This window comes from Antechinus flavipes, chromosome 2 (genome assembly GCF_016432865.1).
Source record: "Antechinus flavipes isolate AdamAnt ecotype Samford, QLD, Australia chromosome 2, AdamAnt_v2, whole genome shotgun sequence".
Lineage (NCBI taxonomy): Eukaryota > Metazoa > Chordata > Mammalia > Dasyuromorphia > Dasyuridae > Antechinus > Antechinus flavipes.
Window position 1 is genome coordinate 551,437,662 of NC_067399.1, and position 25,786 is coordinate 551,463,447.

The window sequence follows — 25,786 nt, forward strand, 5'->3', positions numbered from 1 at the left end:
TGGCCATTGTGAATTCTTCACAAGACCAAACTCCTACATTTGGCGCCTCTCCTAAAGCACAGGTACCTAAATAACATTTAGTACTACATCAGCCACATCAGTCCTTGTCTTTAAGATGCTTACATTCCGCTAATAGGACCAACACTGATACTGTAGGTCTCATCTTTTTAACATCCTGTCTTGCCTTTTCAGTGATTGATCTCTGAGTCCAAATACTGAGAACCAGCCTGTACCACCCAACATGTTCCTCTAAGCCACCCATTCACTTTTTCTCTAGTACCAGATTCTGGGAGGGAAAACAAAAATGACCAGTGCGATATATTTGCTTTTATAGATGATACTCCGGGAAGTTCATCTAGACCTCAGCATCTCCTTGCTTTATAGGATCATTGATATAAAACTAGAGAGTCTAATCCCCTCATTTTATGGATGAGAAAAGTGAGGCACAGAGAGGTGAAGTGACTAGGATGTACTCAGGATACAGTTCTTTTTGACTCCAAGTCCTATTGCCCTATCCACAATTCCATGTTGCTTCAGAGAGTAAAGTCATGTTGGACCCTTTCCTTACACCCCTGAATTTCTTTTTTTCTTGGTAAGGCAATTAGGGTTAAGTAACTTGCTGAAAGTCACACAGCTAGTATGTTACATCGTTGAACTCAAGTCCTCCTCCTGACTTCAGGGCTGGTGTTCTATTCACTGAGTCATCTAGCTGGTCCTATACCCCTAAATTTCTAAAAATATCAATAAATGTGCCTTATTTCTCTTTCCCTCTCCATTAGCATCCTCAGTGAGCATAGGTCTAGGAACTTTGCTTCCTTCAAAGCTGTGCACAAAGAATGGATGATCTTTGCAAAGATACTGTTACAAATATCATTGAGGTTTATTATGTATGCTTCATTCTCTAATACAGTTGCCAAGATTTTAGGCTAAGTTACTTTTCTGTTCTTTGGTAAAGTTTCCTAAACTCGAGTTTTAAGATACGATATTATGGACTGAATTTTTTCGCTAATTTTTAAATCAGAAGCCAAAAACCAAATTAGGTAGAAATATAAGTTAAGAAAGCAGCAGTAAGTAATGTCTTTGATGGCTTGGGAGGGAAATGTTAGGGTTCAATTCACTGGAAACTTTAGTTATAGTTAAACTGCTAGGCAATTGAATTTTTAAAAATTAATTTTGATTAACTCTAATAAAAGCTCCTTTATGTCCGCCACAGCTACTTAGCACAGTAAGCACTTCAAATAAATATTTGTTGACTTCAAAAGTGTCATCCATGTCCTACCTTAATTATGATTTTTTTTCTCTGCTTCTTAACCCTGCCAAAAAGATCCCTGGCTTCTGGAGGTAGTCATAAGAAAGCTAAGTATACAAGCAAGAGTTTTTAATCTGGAATCCATAAATTTGTTTTATATATTTAGTGGATGGATAGATAACTATTTTTAGTGTAATCGGTTTCCTTTGTAATTCCATGCATTTTATTTTATGTGTTTAAAATTATATGATTTGGAGAAGGGGCCCATTGACTTTACAAATTGCTAAAAGGGTCTGTGATTGATTAAAAAACAAAAAAAGTTAAATTAAGAAACCCTGGTGGAAAGAGTTTCAAGCTAATGCAAAGAGATATCCTAATGATTGTTCTACCAGCAATTTTACTGGATTTAGAAATGTAAATGTTATTTGTTAACTACCTGAAGGCAGGCCAGGTTTGGCCCTCAGGACTGTATTTTGCTAATCCCTGACTAGAAAATCTAAAAATTCTAATATCTAAAATCTTAAATTTAGAGATGTAAGGACTTAGAGGTCATTTAGTTCCACCCTCTCATTTTACAAATGAAAACACTGAGGTCCAGTGAAAGGTAAGGATTTGCCCCAGCTAAGGTGTGGAGTGTGCAGCAGTATCAGGACTCTTCTTTCTATTGTACTGTTTTATCTTTCTTTATACCCCTAGACTCAGCACAGTGATTGCTACATAATAAGTGATTAAAAAATACTTGTGGATTTTAGACCTGCACAGTCCTGTCTTTCTTCCATTCTCCCTGCCAGACTCATTTTCACCTGCTCCTTGACTTAACCTACCTTTGGGAACAATATCTGGTGCCTCTTATTCACCAAGTGTAAATTACTGCCTATTCCCTATCCGGCTTAATACCAAAATGATATCTAAGGCAACCTGAGCTCTTCTATCAGAGGACTAACTTTTAGGAGATAGTGTGAAATGTTATAGTAGTAGCAATTATTGTTTAGAGTACTAATAGTAGTAGAAGTTGTATTAGTTGTAGTCATAGTAGTAATAGGAGTGGTAGTAATAGTTGTAATAGTAGTAGTTGTTTAGTAGCAAAAGTTGTAGTAGTCAGTCATAGTAATAATGGTAGTAGTTGTAGTAGTAGTAGTGGTAGTAGTAGTTGCAGTTATAGTAGAAGTTGTTTATTAGTAGTAGTAGTAGTAGGTGTTGTTGTTGTTGTTGTTGTTTAGGATTACTAATAATAGTAGGAGTTGTTAGGGGCAGCTAAGTGGCATAGTGGATAGAGTACCAGCCCTGAATTCAGGAGGACCTGAGTTCAAATATGACCTCAGACACTTAACACTTCCTAGCTGTGTGACCCTGGGCAGGTCACCTAACCCCAATTGCCTCAGCAAATGAAAAAAGAAGAAGAAAAAGTTGTACTAGTACTACTAATAGTAGTTTAGTAGCACTAGTAGTAGTCAGTTGTTCTTGTAGTAGAAGTTGTAGTAGTAATAATAGAAGAAGAAGATAGCAGTGGATTTTTTTCCCTGTAATAACTTTCAAATCATAGATATCCATGTGTTGAATGAGGTAGTGCTGCCCATTCCCTTACCTGATCCAGGCCATCAGGTCCTAGAACTCTGGTCCATTTCCCTTCTCCCCAGGGCCATGCATCTTCACTTATTGCTTCCCCCTGTTCTAACCTACTCTTGGCATTGGGAATGTCAAGAACCATCTGCCACACAGCAGGAGTACAGACCAAACTCTAGGGGATGGGCCATACCCTCTCTATCGTGACTATACATGGGCAGAGTACCCGACATTCTGCTTCTGCTTCTTACTTGAATTTTGATTGGGCACAAAAGTTCCTGACTTGGAATCCGAAACATCTGCTTTCAAGTCCCTCCTCAGGTTCTAACTAACTGGTAATTGCAGGCATGTCATTTAACCTTCCTGAGCCTCAATTTCTTCGTCTATGGAATAATATCTCCTTACCTGTCTCACAGGGTTTTTGTGAGGTTCAAATGCACTAATGTATGTAAAGTACCTTGAAAACCTTAAAGTTCTTTATAAAGGTCAGCTGCTACTATCTTTATCATCAACAGACTTTCTCTTCTATTTAAGGCAAGCCTCTCTTTCTCTTACATCTCTGGATATCAAGTGACCAAGGGCTCTTTTGAACCATGGCTCTATGAACTGATATAGGTTCGTGGCTTTGCCCTCTAGTTTTTTGCCCTCAGCTCTGTCCCTGTCTCCCACATATTCTGAGAGGGTAGTTAGGTTTCCTCTGGGGGTAGCTCCGCTGGGCAGGGCCAGTGGGACAGGACTGCAACTTCCCCCAAAATATTAAGGTCTCAAGATGATAGGTCACCAAAGACACAAGGCATAGAAACAACGCCATTCCTTCCTTCTTCTCTCTTAGGAAGTACCCATTTGGGAAAATCCAAATCTGCATATTCTAATATAGAGACTTGCTCCAGTTTCATTATGGAAAAGCATTAACTCCACCTGACCTCTAGAGAATCTAAGAACTTAAAAATGAAGAAATTCCAGGTGGTAGCAGAAGAGATCAAGCTGAACTTTGTTTCAACTGGGGGAAAAAATGTGTCTGAGAACTAGGTTCTTAGCATAGCCAATAAATTTTTCTGCTCCACATTTTTTTTCTTTTTTGAAAACACTAATTTTTTTCCCTTAAGCAAAACAAACAAATACAAAAAAAATCAACAAATAGCCACCTGGCTTTAAAACTGTTTGGCTAAATGATAGATGGCAGATTGGATTAACTTTTCTGTTTCTTTTGTGTGTCTGCTTATCTGTTTTTCTGGTGTCAGAGCCAAGTAAACCACTTTAAGAAGTTCCCACAAATCTTGGTTTTCTTAGGAACTTAGCACAGTAAACTTGACACCACCAGCTGGCTCTATTTGACTTCCATCTTCAGTTTTCGTTTCCATACAAACCTGAGCGGAAGCTGGGGATTGAAATGGGCAAACTCAGGTCAAAACTTCATTACTTTTAGCCAAGATCATGCAAGATTTAGGGAACAAGGAATGAATACAATGTGATCAATTCTCCTTTTGTCAAGGTTGCTATAGAAGGGATTTCATATTTCAGTGCAGGGTGGGACTTAAACGACTTCAGAAATCCTTTCCAACTCTGGGGTTCAGTGACCTTTAAAATAAATTACAAAGATTAAAGCAGAATGAAGTTAAGAGTGAGGGAAAATTCAAGACGTGGGTAAGGTTTTGAATGAAAGCCAGGAAGATGATAAATATATTGGATCCTGTTTAAAGCACCATCTTCATGATCCCTGTTATAGGACTGTGTTGAATTAGAAGAGAGAACTTCTTATATAATTTTTTGGCTCTCTCAGGAATTCTGCTTTCATGCACTTTCACAAACCGTCCCCACCCTCATGCCTGGAATAAATTCATTTCTATTTGCCTATTGAAGTCCTCTCCTTTCAAGGTGCAATTCATTTGCCACCTCCTACTGCAAAGCTTTTCTTGAATCTTTCTTCTCAGATTTTCTTAAATCACTATTGATCTCTCTTTTACATCCATTATTTTTATTTGTGTACATATCATATCTCTATTTTTTAGATTTTAAGCTCCTTGAAGGCAAGGATGGTATCATTTTAATCTTTGTATCATTAGTACTAAGTCCAGTGTTTTATATATAATAGATAATAAATAAACGATTGTTGAACCTTATTGAATCAGAATAAAAATCAGAAACAATCGATCCCAACTACTTCCCTCATATTTTTACTCTCTTTTTTCTGATTAATAACTATTTTTCTTCCACCTACTTTTTTCTCCCCTACCACCAATGAATGAATAATTGAAAAGCCTTTTAACAAATATGCATAAGCAAAAGAAACAATTCCCTTATTGACCATGTCCCCAAAAATTGTATTCCATTGTGCATTTCATGTCCATCACTTCTTTAGGAGGACATAGCAAGATTCAGCTTTGACCCTCTGGAATCATGAGTGGCCATTGCATTGATCAGAATTCTAAAGACTTTCAAAGTTATTTTCTCTATAGAATGTTGTCGTTATTTAAATTAATCTCCTGGTTTAGGTTACTCTATAACCTTTTAAAAAGATCTTCCCAGTTTGTAAAACTGTGCCTTTTGTCACTTTTTATGGCACAATATTATTCCCTTATGTATATGTGTGTATGTGTGTGTGTGTGTGTATTATGATATATATATATATATCATAATTTGTTCAGCCATTCCCCAAAAGGTTGACAACTCCTTAGTTTCCAGTTGTAAATATTTTTGTACATGTGGATACTTCTCCTCTTTGATTTCTTTTTGGGATAAAATCTAGTAGTGGTATTATTGGGTCAAAAGATATGCTTAATTTAGAGATTTGGAAGATTATTCCAAATTGATTTCCAAAACAGTTCTACCATACATGCACAAGTATGCCTGTTTTTCTGCATCCCCTCCAAAATTTAGCAGTTTTTTCTTTTGTCATCTTTACTAATCTGATGGGTATGAGCTGGAATTTAGGTTATTTTAATTTGTATATCTCTTTATGAATTCTTTATGAATTTATGTTCAATTTAAATTTCGGTTCTAAGCACACAATCAACAAGCAAGTATTAAATACCTACTATATACTAAGCACTATGCTGGGCTATATAAGTACAAGTAAAAAAAAAATATAATAGTTCCTGACCTTAAATGTGTATATAAGACATACATGTATATATGTAAACAAACATGTACAAAATAAATGCAAGGTAAGTTTTTGATGCCTACTACCAAAAAGATAGCTTTAGGTATAAAGGAGGGAAAATTGATCTCATACTCCTGAAGTCCAAGATTCAAGTTTTCACTTTTGACACATACTGGCTATGTGATTCTGTGCAGCTTAAAGCTCTAGGCAACTTGATAAAACTGTAAGTTACAAAGCAAATGCTCATTTATATTGTTAAGGGAGTTTCTTCACCAGAAGTTCCTTGAAAGAATGAAATCATAGAACCAGTTTAAAAAATATCTAAGAGACTGAACAATTTTATAGTGTGGATATAAATGAAAGAATACAGTTAAGTTAAACTTTAGGATAGAATTTACATTTTTTAAAAGATTGCCAGTGTCTCCAACTACCAAATGAATGGATATAATTTTAGGGACAGTAAAATTCACTGCATGGGGGGAAAAAAACTGTGCTTTTACTGATTTTTTCTCTAGCCTGCTTTTTCAATAAATATTTGTTGAATTGAATTTTCACACAAATAAAAATGGAACATGGGATTCTTAAATCCTTTTCTTGACACCTTTCTTGATTTCTTTATATGACCAAAGGAATTGTAATACAGAAGCTGATTATCCATTGGGTACATAAACCAAGCTTTTACTTTTCTTTCCCCTATTATGCTGCTTATTTTTAAACATTTCTTTGATGTTCATTTCCTACCCTCAAAGTAGGAAATGAAAAGAAGAAGAGAAAATTCTAATAAGGTGATTTTGTTTAAATTCAACAAAAATATATTCAAAGCCTATTTATGCTATAACCTTCTCTAAGTCCTAAGGAACAAAGATAAATAAGAAATTCCCCCTGCTTTCAAGACTGTTATAGTCTAGTGACTAGGGCCAAGGGTGGGGAGGGGGGGAAAGAAGAAGAAAATAACTATGGTATAAAATAGAATAAGATACATAATTGAAAGTGCCATAAGAATTCAAAGAGTAGAGAGAAATCCATTCTGTCTGGCGGAAATAAAGAAAGATTTCATAAAGGGGTTGGTTTTTAACCTGTACCTTAAAATATGTAAGATTTTAGTAGGAAAAGATGGAGAACATTTTTTAGACACAGAAAATAACAAGTGAAACCAATGACATGAAATGGTGAAGCTTTGGGGAAGAGGTCTGTTGAGTACCTACTACTATCCTACTAAATTGTAGAATTTAAAGCTAGAAAGAATCCTGGAGAAAGAGTTCATCTCTTCATTTTACAGATGGAGAAAGTGAGGCCCAGAATGATAAAGCATAAAGTAGGAGAAAAAGAGTAGGGTGAAATAAGTCTTTTATTTTGTTATTTAGAGATTGAAAAATATAGAAATAGAAAAGATTTTAGTCTTTTCTATGTAATCCTGTGAACTTATGAAAAATTCGTTTTGTTGAAAGCTGTCAGAATGAGATTTTGGATATCAGTACCTTTAATATATCAGTGTTCTTTCTTTCTTGTTCATGTAACTGTAGTATAGAGGATTTAAAGATTGATTGTATTTGTAAAAGCATAAAGCTTTTAGTTTACCAGGTTAAAAATCCTTAAATATAGCAACTATATACCCTGGATTATCCAACCCAGTCCCAATTTTGAGAAAAGATAATGGGCTTTTAATGAGGCTTTGCAAATCCTTTATCAGTCTATGTTCTCTGATTTGTTTTTATGTTGACCAAAAAATTGGTTATTTTGCTTTTATGCACATATGCAACAATTTGAGAGAAGTGGCAACAAAATTATTTTGGAGTAGAGTAGGAAAAAATCACTGCATTTGGAGTTAGAAAAATTGAGTTCAAATCCCAATTCTGCTAAATTATTACCTTGTGACTTTAAGCAATTCATTTGTCCTCTTTGGATTTTAGTTTATTCATTTTTTTTCCCTTAAAGGTTTAGACTAGATAATCACTAAGGGCCATTTCATTTTCATATCCTATGAAACCATCTATTTTGACTAGTTAGGAAATTGGGGGAAGAGAGGTGATATGTGAAAAATAATGCATCAGGTTCAATGAAAAGGCAATCTGGTGTAATGAATAGAGTATTGAACTCTAAGGCAAAAAGACCTAGGCAAAAGGTCTGTTTAAATCCCATCTCTGAACTGTTCGGTTCTGCAAATATGTATTATATCTAGGATATACTGCAACATATTTAACATATATAGGACTGCTTGCCATCTTGGGGGGGGGGAGGAGGGAGGGAGGGGAAAAAACGAAACATAAGTGATTGCAAGGGATAATGTCGTGTAGAGATTATCCTGGCATGGATTCTGTCAATACAACGTTATTATTAAATAAAATAAAATTTTAAAAAAAAATCCCATCTCTGATACTAGTTGTATGACCATAGATAATGATCTTACTTGTTCTCATTTAATTAACAAGACAAACACAAATGAATTTTTCTTAGTAGAGATGAAATAAATGCCATTGACAACAGTTTAAGAGAAAAGAAATAAATTGTCCAAGGAAGGCATTCAGCCTAAACTTTTCCATTTTCTTAATATTTGCTACTGGTAGAACTCAATCAAATATATTGTCATTTTTGAGGAAGCTTATAAAAACAAGCGATTATCTCAGGGGATCTCAGAGTAAGTATTAGGCTTGCTTTGGATATATTTACATGTTGTCTCCCCTATTAGACTATAAATACTTTGAGGGCAGGGACTGTCTTTTGCCTCTTTTTTGTATCCCAAAAATGCTGCACACAGAGTAATAGATGTTTATTGATTGACTGATAGAAGAGACTTCAAAATCCAGCTATTCTTAGGATATAGCTAAATAAGAATCCCAATCAACCACATATCTGACAAATGGCAATTCAGTCTTTGAAATTTTCCAGCGAAAGGGAACTGACTATTTCCTTAGATGGTCCATTTCACTTTTAATTTTTCTTTTTCAAATTTTGAGATTTAAATTCTTTTCCTCCTGCCCTACCCTCTTGAGAAGGCAAGCAATTTGGAATGTTATATATGTGTGGTAATGCAAAACACATTTCCACGTAAGTCATTCTGTGAAAGAAAACACAGGCAAAAAAACCAGGAAAAATAAAGAAAAAGTATCTTTGATTTGCTTTTAGGTTCTACCAGTTCTTTCTCTAAAGAGAAACAGCGCCTTTTATCATAAGTGCTACAGAGCTGCTTTGATTATTGTATTGTTGAGAGAAGCTAAGTTATTCATAGTAGATTATACAATATTGCTGTTATGGTGTACCCTAGTTCTGCTCATTACATTTTGCCTTGATTCAAAAAGTCTTTCAATGTTTTTCTGAGGGCATCCTGCTCATCATTTCATAAAAATGATTAACAATTATATATTTCCCTTCATCCTATTTTTCATACTTATCCTACTTTCTCTCTCATTTTATTTTGTCCATTTTCAAAAGTGTTTTACTTTACAAAAAAAGTTTTACTGACTTTTAAAAATGCTCCTCCCATCGGCTCCCCCCACTAATTTTCTCTTATTCCCCTTCCCTTCCTACTTTCCAATATGTTAAAATAAATTTCTATACCCAACTGAGTATGTATATTAATCCCTCTTTGAGCCAATTCTGATGAGACTAATGTGGCCCCTTCTCCTATTCCCTCATTTTCACTTCCCTTGTAAAATCTCTTTCAAGCATCTTTTATTTCAGATAATTTATTCCATTCTACCTATCCCTTTCCCCTTCTCCCTGTGCAGTCTCTTCCTCATTCCTCAATTTTATTTTTTAGATCATACCATCACATTCAACTTAAACCTTTGCTTTCTATGACTACTACTTCTGCCCTAATAATGCCCTAATAATGAGAAAGGTTTTAGGAGTTATAAATATAAATTTTTCCATGTAGGAATATAAATAGTTTAACCTTATTGACTCCCTTATGCTTTTTCTTTTCTATTTATCTTTTTATATTTCTTGTATATCTTGTATTTGAAAGTCAAAATTTCTATTCAGTCTGGTCTTTTTCAATTTGAAAGTTCATTGTTTTATAACATGTCCACTCCTCCTTCCACCTCCCCCACCATTATGTTCATAATATATATGCTGCTGGGTAAGTGATTCCTGGATCTAATCCTAGCTCCTTTGCCCTCTAGAATATCATATTCCAAGTCCTCTGATTCTTTACTGTAGAAATTACTAAATTTTGTGTTATCCTATGGCTCCATGATATTTGATTGTTTCTGTTTGGCTGCTTGTAGTATTTTCTCTTTGATCTGAGAGGTCTAGAATTTAGCTATAATAGTCCTAGGAGTTTTCTTTTTCTTTTTCAAGTGGTGATCAGTGATTCTTTCAATTTCTATTTTATCCTGGTTCTAGAATACCAGGACAGTTTTTCTTGATAATTTCTTGAAAGATGATGTCTAGGCTTTTTTTAAAATCATGACTTTCAGATAGTCTAATAACTTTTAAATTATCTCTCCTGAATCCATTTCTCAGGTCAGTTGTTTCTTCAGTGAGATATTTCACATTTTCTTCTATTTTTTCATTCTTTTGACTTGTTTCTTGATGACTCATAAAATAATTAGCTCCTACTTTTCTGATTCTCACTTTGAAGGAATTATTATCTTCAGTGTGCTTTTTTCTACCTTTTTTATTTGGCTGGTTTTACTTTTTTAAGGAGTTCTTCTCTTCAGTGAATTTTTATATATCTTTTTCCATTTGGCCAATTCTGCTTTTCAAGGCATTCTTTTCTTCATTGGGATTTTTGTTTCTCTTTTATCTTTTTGGCCTATTTTATTTTTTAAGGTGTTGTTTTCTTCTTTCTTTATTTTATCTTATTTCATGGTTGTTTTACATCTCTCTTTCCCAAATTTTGTTGTTTTCTTCTTCCTTTATTTCATCTTATTTCATGGTTGTTTTACAGCACTCTTTTCTTACCAAATTTTCCTCAAACTCTCTTATTTGATTTTTAAAATCAATTTTTAGTTCTTCTATGTGTGTGTAAGCGGTGTGAGACAAATTCATGTTTTTCTTTGAGCCTTTGCATGCAGGAATTTTGACTTTATCTTCTTCTCAGTGTTTATTTTGATCTTCCTTGTCACCATAATAACTTTCTATAGTCAGATTTTTTTTTCTGTTGTTTGCTCATTTTCTAATCTATTTCTTGACTTTTAACTCTATGCTAAAGTGGAGCTCTCCTTCCAAATGGAGAAGGCACTGTCCCAATCTTCAGGTTTTTTATGCAGCTGTTTTCAGAGGTAGTTCTGGGGATCCATATAAAAACATACAGGGTGATATGATCTAGGCAGAAATAGGTTTACATCTGTAATGTTCATTAGTTTGTGAATGATCACAAGCACTCTTTTCAAGTCTACAACTATGAACAGAGTCCCTGTCTCCTGTAGCCATACAGGACTATATGTTCTAGTACTGCTCTTTGCAGTGGGATTAAAACTCAGGACTCCAACCCAGATACAAGTATAGACAATGCAACAGTGTCCTACCCCCGGTGCCAGCAAAAGGACCCCTGTACATCTCCTTCTGACCCATTGTCCAGTGTTCTTACTGTCTGTGGGCTAAGAGGTTTGAAAACTATCATTGTTGTCACTGATTCAGTTGCCCTGAGGCTTTCTCCTGCTTTGCTGGGTCTGAATCTGCACTGACATGGCTTTTCTGGACTTGCCCCTGTCTCCTCCTGATATAACAGACTTTCCTGCTGATTTTCTAAGTTGTATTGTGCTAGAAAATTGTTCCACTACATCTTTTTGTAGATTCCACTGCTCTAGATTTATTTAAAGTCATTAAAGGTATTGGAGGGATTTAGAGGAGAGTTCAGGGTGAGTCCCTGACTTTATTCTATCTTGGCTCCTCCCAGTCCATTTCACTTTGGAGTAGCTCTAATTATTAAGCAGTTATTCTCTACTTCAAAAATAAACTTGCCCATAAGCAACATCCATTCCAAACTTCTGGTTCTGCCTTTTGGGCCCAAGAGGAACTAACCAAATCTCTCTTCCATATATGTCAACCTGTCACAGATTTGAGGACAACCACTAAGATTATCGTATTTTCTTTAAGTTTTCTCTGAGCTAAACTAAGGCATGCCTTCATGGCCTTTTATTCTTATTCTCTGTTCTTACTGTTGTCATCTGAATGTTCTTTAGCTTATCAGTGGATTTCATAAAATGGAGAACCCAAAATGAATTAATTCTTTTATATGTGTTCTAATCCAGGTCAAAGAATAGTAGTAACAGTTCCATTGTCCTAGATATGATGGCCTTTTTAATGCAGTTTAAGATTGAATTAGATGTTTTGGCTGTCAAATTTTAGGTTAAGTCACATTGAGTTTTCAGTCCAACAAAATCTTGTATTCAATATATTTTACTTGCAGAATTGGTTTTGTTTGTTTTTTAAAGAAAACAAGTATAAGACATGTCACTTATCCCTATTAAATTTCATTGTATTTGATTCAGCCCAGTGATTTAAGTTGTGAAGATCTTTTTGAATCATGATTCTGTCATATGTTACTTATCCCTCCCAGCTTTGTTTTTTCTGCAAATTTAATAAGGATGTAGGTTATGCCCTTATCTAAGTCATCAGTGAACATATTAAACACTATGGAACTAAGCATAAATGCCTGGAGACATGATTTTGTAGTGTCATTGAACCATTAATGATTATTGTTTGCATCAGACCATTCTATTAGTTCTGAACCCACCTATCATTTGGCCTAATTATTTCTCCTCTACATAAGAATATCATGAATAATTTGGTCAAATGCTTATTTAAAATCTAGGAATCCTGTTAGAAAATGGAATGAGGTTTGCCCTTAATATGTTCTAGAATTCTGCTAGGAATTGAAATCATGCTCACTAGACTATGATTTGCATACTGTTCTCTTTCTCTTTTTTAATCTTAGGGAATTTACTTTCCTTAGTTCAGTTCTAGTCTCCATGATTTTTCAAAATCTTAAAACAAAATCTTAACAATAACATCAACTAAATTATTTGGTGTCATAGTGTGTAGCCAAGGGCCTACTTGAATTTGTCAAGATATTTGCTTATTATGTCCTTATTTTGCTTGGCTGTCAATTCCATATTATCTATTTTTATTCTCTCTTTTCTAGTAAAATGATCATTCTCCTTGGCAGAGAAAACAGAAGCAAAATAAAAATTCAGCAGCTATGTTCTCTCTGTATTGTTATCATCATTCCCTCATGCTCAAGTTGTAATCTTATCTTTTCTCTTATCCTACCCTTCTTTTCAATACAGATTAAGAATAAAAATTTTGTCATCCTTACCTTTCTACACTAATTGTGGATCATTCTGAATTTTATTACTCCTATTGTTATTCTTTTAATCCTGTGCTATAATTTTTTATTTATCCTCCCTTACATATCTCTACTTTCATTCTACTAAACATGTTTTTAAAAGTTAAAGTTGAATGAGTTTCCTATTCATCCACAGTGGTCTCTTTTGATATCATTCCTCTTTCTTAAACATCAGAATTGATTATAAAACTGTCTTCATAATTTAATTTTGTATAATCTTCCATCTCTCTTGAGCTAACTTTCCCATATAGAATTCTGATCCATAGATTTTTTTTTTGTATGCTTGCTCTGAACTCTTTTAAATCTGCTTTGACCAAAACTAGGAGATATATCTATACATACACATATATGCATATATAAAATATTTACATATACATGTGTATATATACAAACACACACACACACATATATTGTGTATGCTTGATTTATGACCAATTTTCCTTTTCCCTATCACAAATTCTAAGATATGGTAAGATATCCAAGATTCTTATCATTATCACCCAGCAATTAATCCCTTCTTATTGGTGAGATTATAATCAAGAATACACATTACCATTGATGGTTCATTGATCGGTTGATGGATGAAATTACAGTTAAGGAAAGCTGAGAAATTATTCAACTGTTATGATTTTGTCAGAGCAAATGATCCAGTAGGTGTCCAGATAATTGAAACCCTTAACTACTACATCATATCATATTTGTGATCTCTTTTCTTGAATTTTTCCTCTCTTTTTTTTTTTCTGTCCAGGGGTCTGTCATATATTTTAATGATAATGCCTCTTCTGTTCCCACTGAAATTTATTCAATCTCCACCATACTTCACCCACTTGTTTTCTGGATTTTTCCACATTGGTACATTTTCTTAATATATAGTTATCATTTCTACATTGGAGCTTTCTCCATTGTGGTTTCCATATTCATGCGTTGGCATAAGAAATTAAATGGGAATTTTGCAGAAGCTGCAGACAAAACATGAAGGCCAGCAGACAGAAAAAGTTTAGACATTCAGAAACACATAAAATATATACATAGTATTATATGATGTCAATATAGTTTATTTTTTAATACCATAATAATTCAGACTTCTTTTCTGGTACAAAAGAAGAGCCAAAAAAATTGCATATGGGTTTTCCAAATTGAAAGGGTGCTGCATTCCTAAGTCCTGCAGTGTGGAAGGGATAAATGTATATTGCTATTCCACTTCCCCTTTTATCTTTTGTATTTCCTTTTAATAATGCCATGGAGCTCATTGGATCATGGCTTTCAGACAAATGAAGTCAAATTTGCCTCTTTGATTTGGGTCCTCTAGTTCATCTTGTTTGATACCTACACTTTGCACATTTGTGCATAACCATTTCATCTCATAGCTTTCATTACTATCCCCTCTTGGATTTTCTCTCCTATGGCTTTCTAGATATTTCTACTGATCTTCTTTCACTGCAATTATTAAATGAAGCCAGGTGGAATAGCACAAGACTGTGCTGGTCAAGAAGAACTGAATTTAATTCAGCCTCAAACATTTACTAATGTGATCCCAGGCAAGTCACTCAATATCTGACTCACTATCCTCACCTTTAATTAAAGATAATCACATAACCTACTTCTGAATTGAATCCAGTCAATATATTATATAAACATGTTAGCTATTATTTATTAACATTATATTACAACATTATATAAATATTAGCTATTATAATTGTTCTATTTGGCATTTTATTTATTTTGTGTTTATAGATTGGGAATGTTATCCCTTTCCTTTTCTTTTCAACTTAAAATCCTTTTGCTTAAATTTACAAGACTCAGGGACACTACATTACCATCTCTCATTAAGAACAATCCAACACTGGTTAGAAATCCTGTCATTCCTACATTTTAGGAACAGAAATAGTATTAAAATCTAAATCCCATTCTCAAACAGCATTTTCTTAACCAATTGTCCATTTCCCAGTCTGTCTTTCTCTTCTGACTGCTTTGTTCCAATCAGCAGCAGTGATGAAAATATCATCCGTCCCCCTTGTAGCTTTAGTTTCTTGTCCAAGATATTATATTCATTGGCAATGCTTTCTCAATTTCTTCTTACTTTCTAAATTATTATCATATGCATATTAATTACCAGAAGTCAATAAGAGTCATTGATTTTTACAGTCCTTGGGAAGTTATGTTATGTCTTGAATACATTCCTCAAGAAAACAATAGACTTCTTTATTATTATGATCAACTTTCTCACTACACCTCAACAAGGACTCCTCAACAACCACTATTCTCTTTTCTGCCAACTTTTGTCGGATGATTACTCCCTTGATAGCACTTGTGAAGCTATCTCCTTTTTCTGTAGAAGGTAAGCAACTGGTTTTATCCCAGAAGGTCTGGCTCCTTTCAAGAAGAGCTTCATTTGTTCCTTAGCCCTGGTCATTCGGTTGTTCCTTTTTCCTCTCTATTTTATTCCCATATCTTTATACAGTTCAAGATTCCCTCCTGTGTCCCAATCTATTCTTTATGTAACAAACCACCCTTACTTCACTTGAAGTAACTAAGAAGACATTATACCCTCATATCTTTATTAGATAAGAATACCTATACAGAATCTATCAATTAAACACAATCAAATAAAGGCAAAATTAATTAATTTGGAAGGACTGAAATCTATTAGCTGAACTGAAATTAAACACAGAAAATTTGTTGGAATTACTTTAAAAATATTCAGTTTTGCCCTGATATTTTTAAATTAAAAAGCAAACAATTTTGGAGTCTAGGGTTCAAGAATCTGGCCAACTCAGTGGTAAAATTTATTCTAGCCATCTAGCCCCTGAAATGGAATCACTTGAGGGAGAAAAATCTTTGTCTCCACCAATTTCACTCCCAAACCAGAGGAAAAGTATGTTCCAACTTTGAAAGATCCAGAAGACTTGGACTTCATATGAGCATCCTATCAGTCTTACTGGAAATAGATGATGGTTATGTTTGCATCAAGAACTTAAGACTAACTAGACACATGGAGAAAAGGCATTTTCATTTTCAACACTCTATATTGTATCTAGGATATACTGCAACATATCTAACATATATAGGACTGCTTGCCATCTAGGGGAGGGGGTGGAGGGAGGGAGGGGAAAAATCGGAACAGAAACCAGTGCAAATTGTTGTAAAAAATTTTTGTAATTTTGTAAAAAAATTACCCTGGCATGGATTCTGTCAATATAAAGTAATTATTAAATAAAAATTTTTTAAAAAAAGAAGCTAATTAGAAAGCTACATCAGAGCTAAGGATTCCATAAAGGGGAGAAAACTACTTCCAACAAAAGTACTAGTTGTGAGTTACCATCTTTGTCTAAATTTGAGTCAATTTTCTTTTGGACTCTGTATGTACTTGTGGAAGACTGTATCCTTATTTTGAGAGGGAGGGATTGTATCACATCTTTTTGTATGCAAACTTAGTAAACATCCCTTTTAAAAGGTTGTCAGACTGGCTGATTAATATCAATAAATAATCATTTTTGAAAAGCACAGTAGTGTGGGTTTATGTGCTATAGTATTAGAACATTATCCCTAACCTTTCAAATCTTGAATCCTAAGAGGGGAAGTAACTTTAAGGACCCAACGTATCAGTGTAAATAAGATTTATTATAGTAGTTCCAGAGCATATGCTACATTGGTTTTCACATTGAAACTTTTTTTTAAAAAGAATAGATTCCTACTCCTTAATAACTTTTCTTCATAACTTAAGAACAAAGGCATTCTTCAAGTTCCCTCTACTATTTTTAGAAGAGAAATCTATATATGCGTTTAGAATAGTCATGGTCATGACTAAAATTTAAAAATTATATATTTAATGCAAGTTTCTGTGCTCTGTAACTGCTTAAATGAGATCTTCAGTCCTTTGTCATTCTTCCTAGCAGCTCTCCTGGGGAAAACTGCTTTGTATGAATAATTGTAAGATATTCAATTCTGGAGTTTCAATGTTTTTGCTTCATTATCTTCTTGAGTTTGTATCTTAATATCTTTACTACCTTTCCATTATCTAACTTCCTCTCTTATCTTCTACCTTTTCTTAAAAAATTATCTTACTTGTTTTGGGTTTTTTTTTTTCAAAACATATTGCTCTCTTATTTGTAGTCTTTCCAAATTTCTTTTCTCCAATTTCAATGTCTGATCTTCCTCACAATTAAAAAAAAAAAATTCCAACTCTAACCGAATTCCTTCTCCTATTATTTCTTCAACTTAAAACCTTCTGCTTCTTTCATACAATCTTTTCTCACCATCTTCTATCTTCTCTACACCAAGTAGACCATAAATATCATTTCCCCTAGAGATTGCTATAATTCTGTTATCTTTAACTCCAAAATTTCTTTGTATCCCGACTCCATATTTTGTTTCTGTGATAGCTGTTTCTTATCCTGAAAGAATTTTTTACCTGTTTAGCACAAGAAAATTTGTTTTTACTAACATTTATCTTTATTCTCTATTTCCACCAAGCAACTTTGTTTTGTAATCTTCCATAAAGTTTACAGGTTGGTTTGTTTTTTGTTTTTGTTTTTCAAATTGAATCAAATCAGAAAATCTCCTGGGGCTGATGCTTTTTAATGTGTTGTTTATTTTGTGGCAATAGTACTACTTTGGGTAATAGTCTTGCAAAAAAAAAAAAAATGTGTATATCTAAACCACAAAACTAAATCCTGAACCCTGGGGAGGTTTCCTTTGTTTATCACACTGAAACCATAGCTGAAAATAAGAATCTAATTTTAGTGATGTCTTAGGACCAACTTATTTTACTCAAGTGTTTTGGGAAACATTTCCAAAGTATAGAAATGCATTTGTCTCAAATTATAGTTTATAAAACCCCATGGTTCTCTTTGCATAGTTATTATACTACTAACTTAATCACAGTTTATCATTCAAAAGTTAAAACATTGAGATTTTTTCCTTAGCTATTTTGAAATGTACCTTTAATTTGATCCTAAGGAATAGAGAGCAAATGAAGATTCATGACAAATGAGTAGAAATTAATTCTGCTGAATGCTTTTGTGCACAACATTTCTCCCATTAATGTGTTATTTCAAACCTCTATTTCTTGGAAATGACTAATAGCCAGTGTTGAGATGCATAAAAAAGCATTCACAAAATCACATACTTTTAAATTATTTTGTTCACATGTACTTTTTTTAACCTATTCTATCTGTTGAGAAGCTCAGTGCCCCAGCCTTTATAGCAGTTTCAATGCAGTAGGTTCAGATTTGAGGAGGTTATTCATATTGACTGTTCAGAGAGAAAGTGATAATGTAGAACAATTTACATTGTCCTTTATTGTTGTTATTATAAATACTTTAAAGCTTATGAAGGACTTGTGTGACCAGCTAGAAAGCAAGCTGCAATTTAAAGAAAATGAGTAATGTTGCAGCCACAGGTTAGCTGAATGCTTCCTGGTTGTATGTACATGATTTTTTTTCTTTTATTTTTCAGGGAAATTGAAAGAATGGAGCCTTATTTTATACGGAACAGCTGAGCACCCTTACAATACATTTAGTTCTCATCAATCTCGGTCAAGGATGCTGGAGATTTCAACACCAGAACTTGAACCATCCAAAGCTGCTTTTTTTCATAAACAAGTGGAGGCCACAGAAGATGATGAAGATTATACAGGTGAAGACTTAAGAAGGAGATCCATTTTAAATGACTATAGCTTAAAATGTGGGAACTCTTCCTATCAAAGGGTGGGTGGTGTAATGTTGCCTTCTTTTTTCTTGGAAATAATAATAATGATAATTTGCACTTACACAGCTCCTTCCATCCAAGGCTCTCCTAATATTTTACAGACAAGTAAGTATTCTACAAACAAGTAAGTACTTTCAAACTTTTCCCAGATGGGGAAACTGAGATATGACAGCCCTATACCTTATTCATTGTTATTCACTTTCCTAACAAGGATCCTATTTTTATTTTTAACTTTATCAATTTTTTTCTATGAGCATTTCTTAATGCTCATTAGTACCTTTCCTTTGAGATAACCATTAACTGTCTATGTAACTTGTATATGTTTAGTTATTTCCATATCCCTCCTATTAGAATAAGAGTTCTCTGCAGACAGGAATTGTATTTAGGTTTCATTGTATCCACAGCTCTTAGCTTTGTGCCTGGCACATAGGAAGCACATAATAAATGCTTATTGATTGACTTTCACTTTCAAAATGAAATCAATCCTTACAGCCTCAATGGGTACATATATATGATTTGAACTCATTTCCCATAAGAAAGTTTTTGTTAAGACAGTAGAATAATGAAAGGAGCAAGATTTTATTGGATTCAGCCATAGCATCACAGAAAGGCCAATAAAAGATTGATTGTGGGCCCTGGAAAGATCACGTCAACAGATATTGATGCTATATGAGGAAAGATTATAAACATTTTTATATGTTATAGAATGTTATAGATGTTATAGAAAATGCTTTCAGCTGATACTTTGTTCTGTAGCCATACTAGTAAAAATATTTTCAGCACTGTTTAGATTTGATCGCGTCCCTGACTTTAAACTGCTGTGTTGGTGCCAGAGCTAATAAGTTTGGAGGTCAGATATATAACTATTATGTGAAGGGAAGAGAGAATTCACACTTTGATATGGAGGTTTCAGTTTTTTATATTTAATCACAGTCTTAGGTCTAGTGATAGTAGATAGGTAATGGAAACAATGCATTAAAATCTTGAGCAATAATTTTCCATTTAATGGAATTAATTATATGCCCTCTACCTTTGAGACTTCACCAAAGTGAGAAACTGGGTCATTCTAATTTCGTAGATTTTCCTTAAATATTATGAATCCTTGATAAATTATGATATATACTCAAGCATATTGATATTTAAATTATGTAATATCTTTCTGAAAAATAACAAAATGGAGAATTCAACACTCTGTGAATGATTCACTTAACTTATTCTGGCTTCAACTGGTAGCCATCAAGTATAAATTACAGTTGACTCAATTTTAAAGTTTCACCTACCCTTCTTTAAAACAGCTTTGCACTATGAATGCCCTGATCTACTATGGGTTTCTTTCTCTGAGATTCATAAGTTGTGGCAAGAATATATAATTACTAATGAGTGACTGATTCCCTTTCCCAAAAAAATTGTTTTTTAATTTTGCTTTTATACACTTTATATACAATTTGGCTTTTGTTATATACATATAATACATTATGTGCATGATAATATCATTCTTGAGAATTGCTATCTTGGAATTGGCTTTTAGTGAGATATTAATAGTTCTTCATGCCTTTGATTGGAGACCAATACAATTCTATTACATTCACAGATCCCATTTTCTATTGTTGTGATAAAGTTTGAATGCAGTTTTCAAAAAAATCTTATTTTTGTTGTGTGAAGGTAGAGAACATCTTTGTAAATTATCTCAACTCTCTAATTTAAGTAGTTTACCTTTGTATAAAGGATAAAAACAAAGTCTATTTACAGAATGATAAGGAACTACCAAAATGCTTCTTGATATAAACTACCTCATATGGCCCAGAAAAATAGGAGAAATGGATCAGTTAACCAGTCAGCAATATTATTAAGATGCTATAGTGTAGAAGCACTGTAAGTAGATATTAGGGGAAGTTACAAGGAAAAAAGTGGATTTTTGAGAAACTTTCAAATTAATCAGGGAAAGACAATAAACATAAGTAAATACAAACTAGATCACAAATGGCAAATGGCTTTACACACTCAAATTATAGAAATTAGACAAAGAAAAATAAACAAATGCTTAAAGATTGGTAACCTGTTGGGAAGGGGTGGGTAACCAGATCCAGGTGTTTTTTGTCATAGAAGACTTTGTGAAGGAGGTGAATCTTTAATATTTAAAACCTAAGATGTTTTCATTCAGTGAATAAAGCCTTACTCTATGTTGGCTAACAAACATTTGTCAAACATCCTCAGGCTCCAGAGAGGATTTTTGTTTTTATCTGAGCTATCCACTTTGGTTATGTAAGTTAAAATCATTAGGATAACCCATAAACTTTTCTTCTTTACATTTGTACAATACAAAAGTAGACAGAATTTTTAAGACCCCTCTATGTGACCTTGTCTCTGCAACCTTCCTTCTCTTTTATATCCTAAAATATGCTCTTTGACCCCCATGTAATAGACATTTCATTTGTAGGTATTAAAGAATTTCAGGGGATTATCCCTTGCTTCTAGCTCCCTTCTCCTTTCATTCCCTCCCAACCCTCTGTCCCAGTTAAGATAGAGGAAAGAGGTCATTTTTATCAGACACAGTTATTCCCTTAACACTGTAAATGAGTTTCATAGAGAAACAGGCCGAGAATATGGCTGTTTCTCATTTCTGTCAATACTGCTGCAGCAGTGATAGTCTATGATGCTGAAAAATGTAGACAAATGGCCAAAAATGCATAGAATGAGCTCAGTAATCTAAGCAAATGTGTTTTCCAATCCACCCACAAACTGGAAATAATTGCACAATGAAATAGGGATTTGAATTAAAGGCATTTTCAAATGATAACACCACAAATTGGCTCAAAGTGATATTGAACAAGTAAAGAATAAAATCTCTTAGAGTGGGTGAAATTAGAATCAGTCCCTAAGCAATCTGAAACTGCATAAAAGTTAAGGGGGGAGAAAAGTAAAAAAAAAAAAAAAAAAAAAAAAAGCATTGGAAATCTCTGGGAGAACCAAAGATAATGTAAAATATCGACTTATCTGAACTAGAAATCTTGATAGTAAAGGCAGAGAGAAAGGAGGGAAGAGGAAGCAGCATGAGCAGGGTTTGGGAAAAATAGTAACATATAGAGTTTTCTCTAGGGACAAAAATGTTATAAAGAGAAAAATGGATTAGATGGGAATTTAGGAAGGAAAGAACTCACAGTGGAGAATTTGGAAAATCAACAATGTTAAACCTTGAGGGAAAGAGAAAATATACATATGTAACACATCAAGATCTGGAAACTTTTAAAAGATGATGTAAAAAATAAGGACTTTGTTTTCCAAGGCAAAATTGTTCATTATTGGCTGGATAAAATGGGGACATTTTTCTTTCCTCACATTCCCCTGGGAAATTTCTGCCTCCTTCTGTGTCTGCATTAACTTCTCCCCTAACAGCTAAAAATAATAGTTTGCATTTATAGAGTGTTTTCCCTGTTAAAAGCTCAAAGGCCTTTATAATGTACTATTTAGCCTCTCTTCATATCCCCTAGGAATCCTATGAGTCAGGTATGTATATATAAACTTCCAATAAGTGATGGGGGAGGGAAAAAATCCTATCAAAACTGGCTCAAGAACCATGTTTGGTAGAGTGATAGCATGCACCTTTGCAAACTAGAATGAGAATAGAATTTTATGTCATCTACAAAAAATGATAGTCTGTTGTCTGCCCTTCATTCTTGAAGAGGACCATGACATCAGGGAGGGGATGCCATCACATGTAAGTGACTTGGATTTAAGTGAAGGAAGGCTGTGCAAGGTCATCTGCCTCATTTTCCCCTCCAGAGAGGTCTAGTGGCAAGATATAGATCAAGATGATTGGAGATGGCCCTGAAAACAGTGGAAGGCCTTGCCCTTTTTAAGCTAAGATGTTCATAGGTCTCAATTTGACTGAGATTGTACCCATTCAAGTGTTTTTAGGAGTTTAAAACCAGTGACAATCTCTGTTCCGTTCATAGAGTGAAGAAGAAAAAGTTTCTAAAAGTTTTCAGAGGACAATTGCTCTCTACTTCAATTTCTCATTCACTATCCCAACAATGTGATTTTGAGACAGTTTATATTGGATACCAACAATCATAAGAATAGCAGTGTTTATTAAGCATGCATACCTAATAATATTGCATGCAGAGGCTTGTGCTAAGCACTAGAAAACTACAAAGGTAAGCTCAAGGCTCTTATAGTCTAGCAAGGGAATAAGACACTTAATAGATGTAGCTATAATCAAATACAGTAGAATTATAAAACAGCACTAGGGTTTGAGGGGGAAATTGTTTACTAGTGGAAGTGATTAGAGAATCCTCATGAAGAAGATAGCATTTAAACTGTGCTTGAAAGGATGGGTACCAGTACCACTCTCTTTGCCAAGAAAATGCTAAATGGGGTCACAAAAAGTCAGACATGGCTGAAAAAAATTCAATATCTACTCTCAAAAGATAGTTTTTGAATGAAAGTCTGAGTTACTCCTTCCAAGTGGCTGCCCTTTGAAACTAATTAAGAAAAACTCAATGCTATAGCATTCTACATGGTTTGTTGCCTGTGGGAAATTAATCAATACTGTGACAATGAATAGAATCTCAGAGTCAAAAGGGACCAACCCATACCTGAATACTTTATTCCCTTTACATAATTTCTCAGAAGCTGCCACCCAATTACCTCTTTTAATTAGCTCATTCCATTTTTGGATAGATGTGTTGTTAAGAAGTTTTTCCTTATATCACGCCAAAGTTTGCCTCTTAGGAAGCCGCTACCTATTCCTCTGGGGCTGAAGAGAACAAGTCTAGCTTTTCATATGATAACTGTTCAGATATTTGAAGACAGATTATTTTTGTGAGAGTTCCTCAGCATGGATTGCTTGAGAGCTCAGAAAGAATCTCACTTATCAGAATGTCCAAATTACTTGAAGTCATGTAAAGTGAGTAGCCAAACTGAGAGGAAAAGACATTTATTATTGTGCTAAAGAAGACTGCTCCATGATGGCAGCTTCCATTGTTTTAGGGGACAGATTGAGTTTTTAATAACTTCTTAGTTTTTGTTGGAGTACACAGCTAATCAGAAGTATTCTGCCCCAGAAAAGTATTGAGGTATGTGTGCAATCTCACACAGTGCAAAAAGGTACTGTGGGGATCACAGTAGTTGCTAAAGTAGTTGCTAAACAAAATCAAGTTTGTTCTGTAACAAAAGGCATTGGTTAGTTTAATTAGAATTCCCTGCTTTGGTGGGAAATATTTAAGATAATAAAGGCATCCTTTTAAAATAGAATCATTCTTATTCTTTCTGTTGTTGCCAAGCAGTAAAGAAATAAAAAGTATAAATCCAGTAGCTCTCTTCCCCTGGCATCCAAGGTAACTTCTTTTGGAGAGGACATGTTTTTCCCAAAACTCTCTATATTCATATTCATCTTCCTTCACACTGACATATTACCACTAAATTTCTTCATCTCTAGGACCAATATCATTAAGTTCCTTTGTCCACTTCTCATATAGGATAGTCTCCAGTGCCCTCACCATCCTGGTCACTTTACTCTGAACCTTGTGAACATCCTTCCTAACATGTGGTACCTGGAAATGCATACAGTGCCACCAATCTGATCTGACCCCCACCACTCATTAAGTTCTTTATTCAAAACACATGTCTTTTAGTGAAGCCCAAGATCCACTTAGCTTTCTTGGCCACCATGTCCAAAGTTCACTCATATAACTTGTAGTCCATTAAAATTCCAGATCTTTGATAAAATCACAAGGTTCAGAGGACATGAGAAGTCAGCAAACCCAGCCCCTTCCTCTATGCAAGATCACACCTAAACTGTCCCAAACAAATGAAAACTCATACTATTTTTATAAGGCAATTTCACAACCTCCCTTGTTAAATCATTCCAGTGATTAGCAACCTTCTCTGTCAGTAAAGCTTTCCTTTCAGGGACACTCCTGCCTCTGCATGTCTTTGCCCATACTGTTTTCTCTTCCTGGAGATCTCCCATTTCTTCCTGTTTCTCAGAATCTCCCCTGCTGTCTTTCAAATCCCAGCTTTTCTAGGAAAACAGTGCTTTTGCCTTCTGAATTCTGATAGCACTTATCTATATCCTTTGTGTTCCCTTTTACATACATATAGATGTATTTTTTATGTAGATATAGAAGGATATCTAAATAGGTAGATAGTAGTTAGGTGGCACAGTGGATAGAACACTGGACTTAGAATCAAGAAAACTCATCTTCATGAGTTAAAATTCAGCCTTAGACATTTACTTATTAGTTGTGTGACTCTGGGCAAAACACTTAATCCTGTATGCCTCAGTTCCTCATCTGTAAAATGAACTGGGGAGGGAAATGGCAAACAACTCCAGTCTCTTTGCTAAGATAATCCCAAATGGGGTTACAAAGGGTAGGACATGATTGAAAAATTACTTAGCAACAACATGCATGCATACATACACATATTTTATATATGTATACCTATGTATACCTATACATACACATGCACATATAACATATACTCATATATGCACTATATATTTATATTTATCTGTGTGTGTGTACACATACAGACACACACACACACACACACACACACATACACATGTTCTTTGTTCTTTGGCTTAACAACCCTAGAGAATTTCTCAGGCCACTGAACATTATATGACTTGCCCAGGTTCACACAGTTTGTACCAAGAACAAAACTTAAGCACAGATCTTTCATGACTCTCAGGCCAGTACTATTTCTGCTATACCACATCTTACTTTTTCATATGATATTTTTGTATTGGTTCTATGTATCAGTATTTAAGGTCCTTGAAGGAAGAGTACAAATACTTCTTTTATATTCCTTGAAATTCTTTGGTGCCTTGGATATAGTGAGTGAATAATATTTGGTGATCATGGAT

General features: G+C 34.2%; 1 protein-coding gene across 1 annotated transcript in view; it reads left to right on the plus strand.

Moving 5' to 3' along the window:
• PCSK6 (proprotein convertase subtilisin/kexin type 6) overlaps window positions 1-25,786 on the plus strand; it is a 250,333-nt gene that overhangs the window by 179,834 nt on the left and 44,713 nt on the right. The window contains 2 exon segments of the mRNA XM_051980972.1: window positions 18,664-18,843; window positions 18,982-19,020. Of these exon segments, the coding sequence (XP_051836932.1) occupies window positions 18,664-18,843; window positions 18,982-19,020 (219 nt within the window).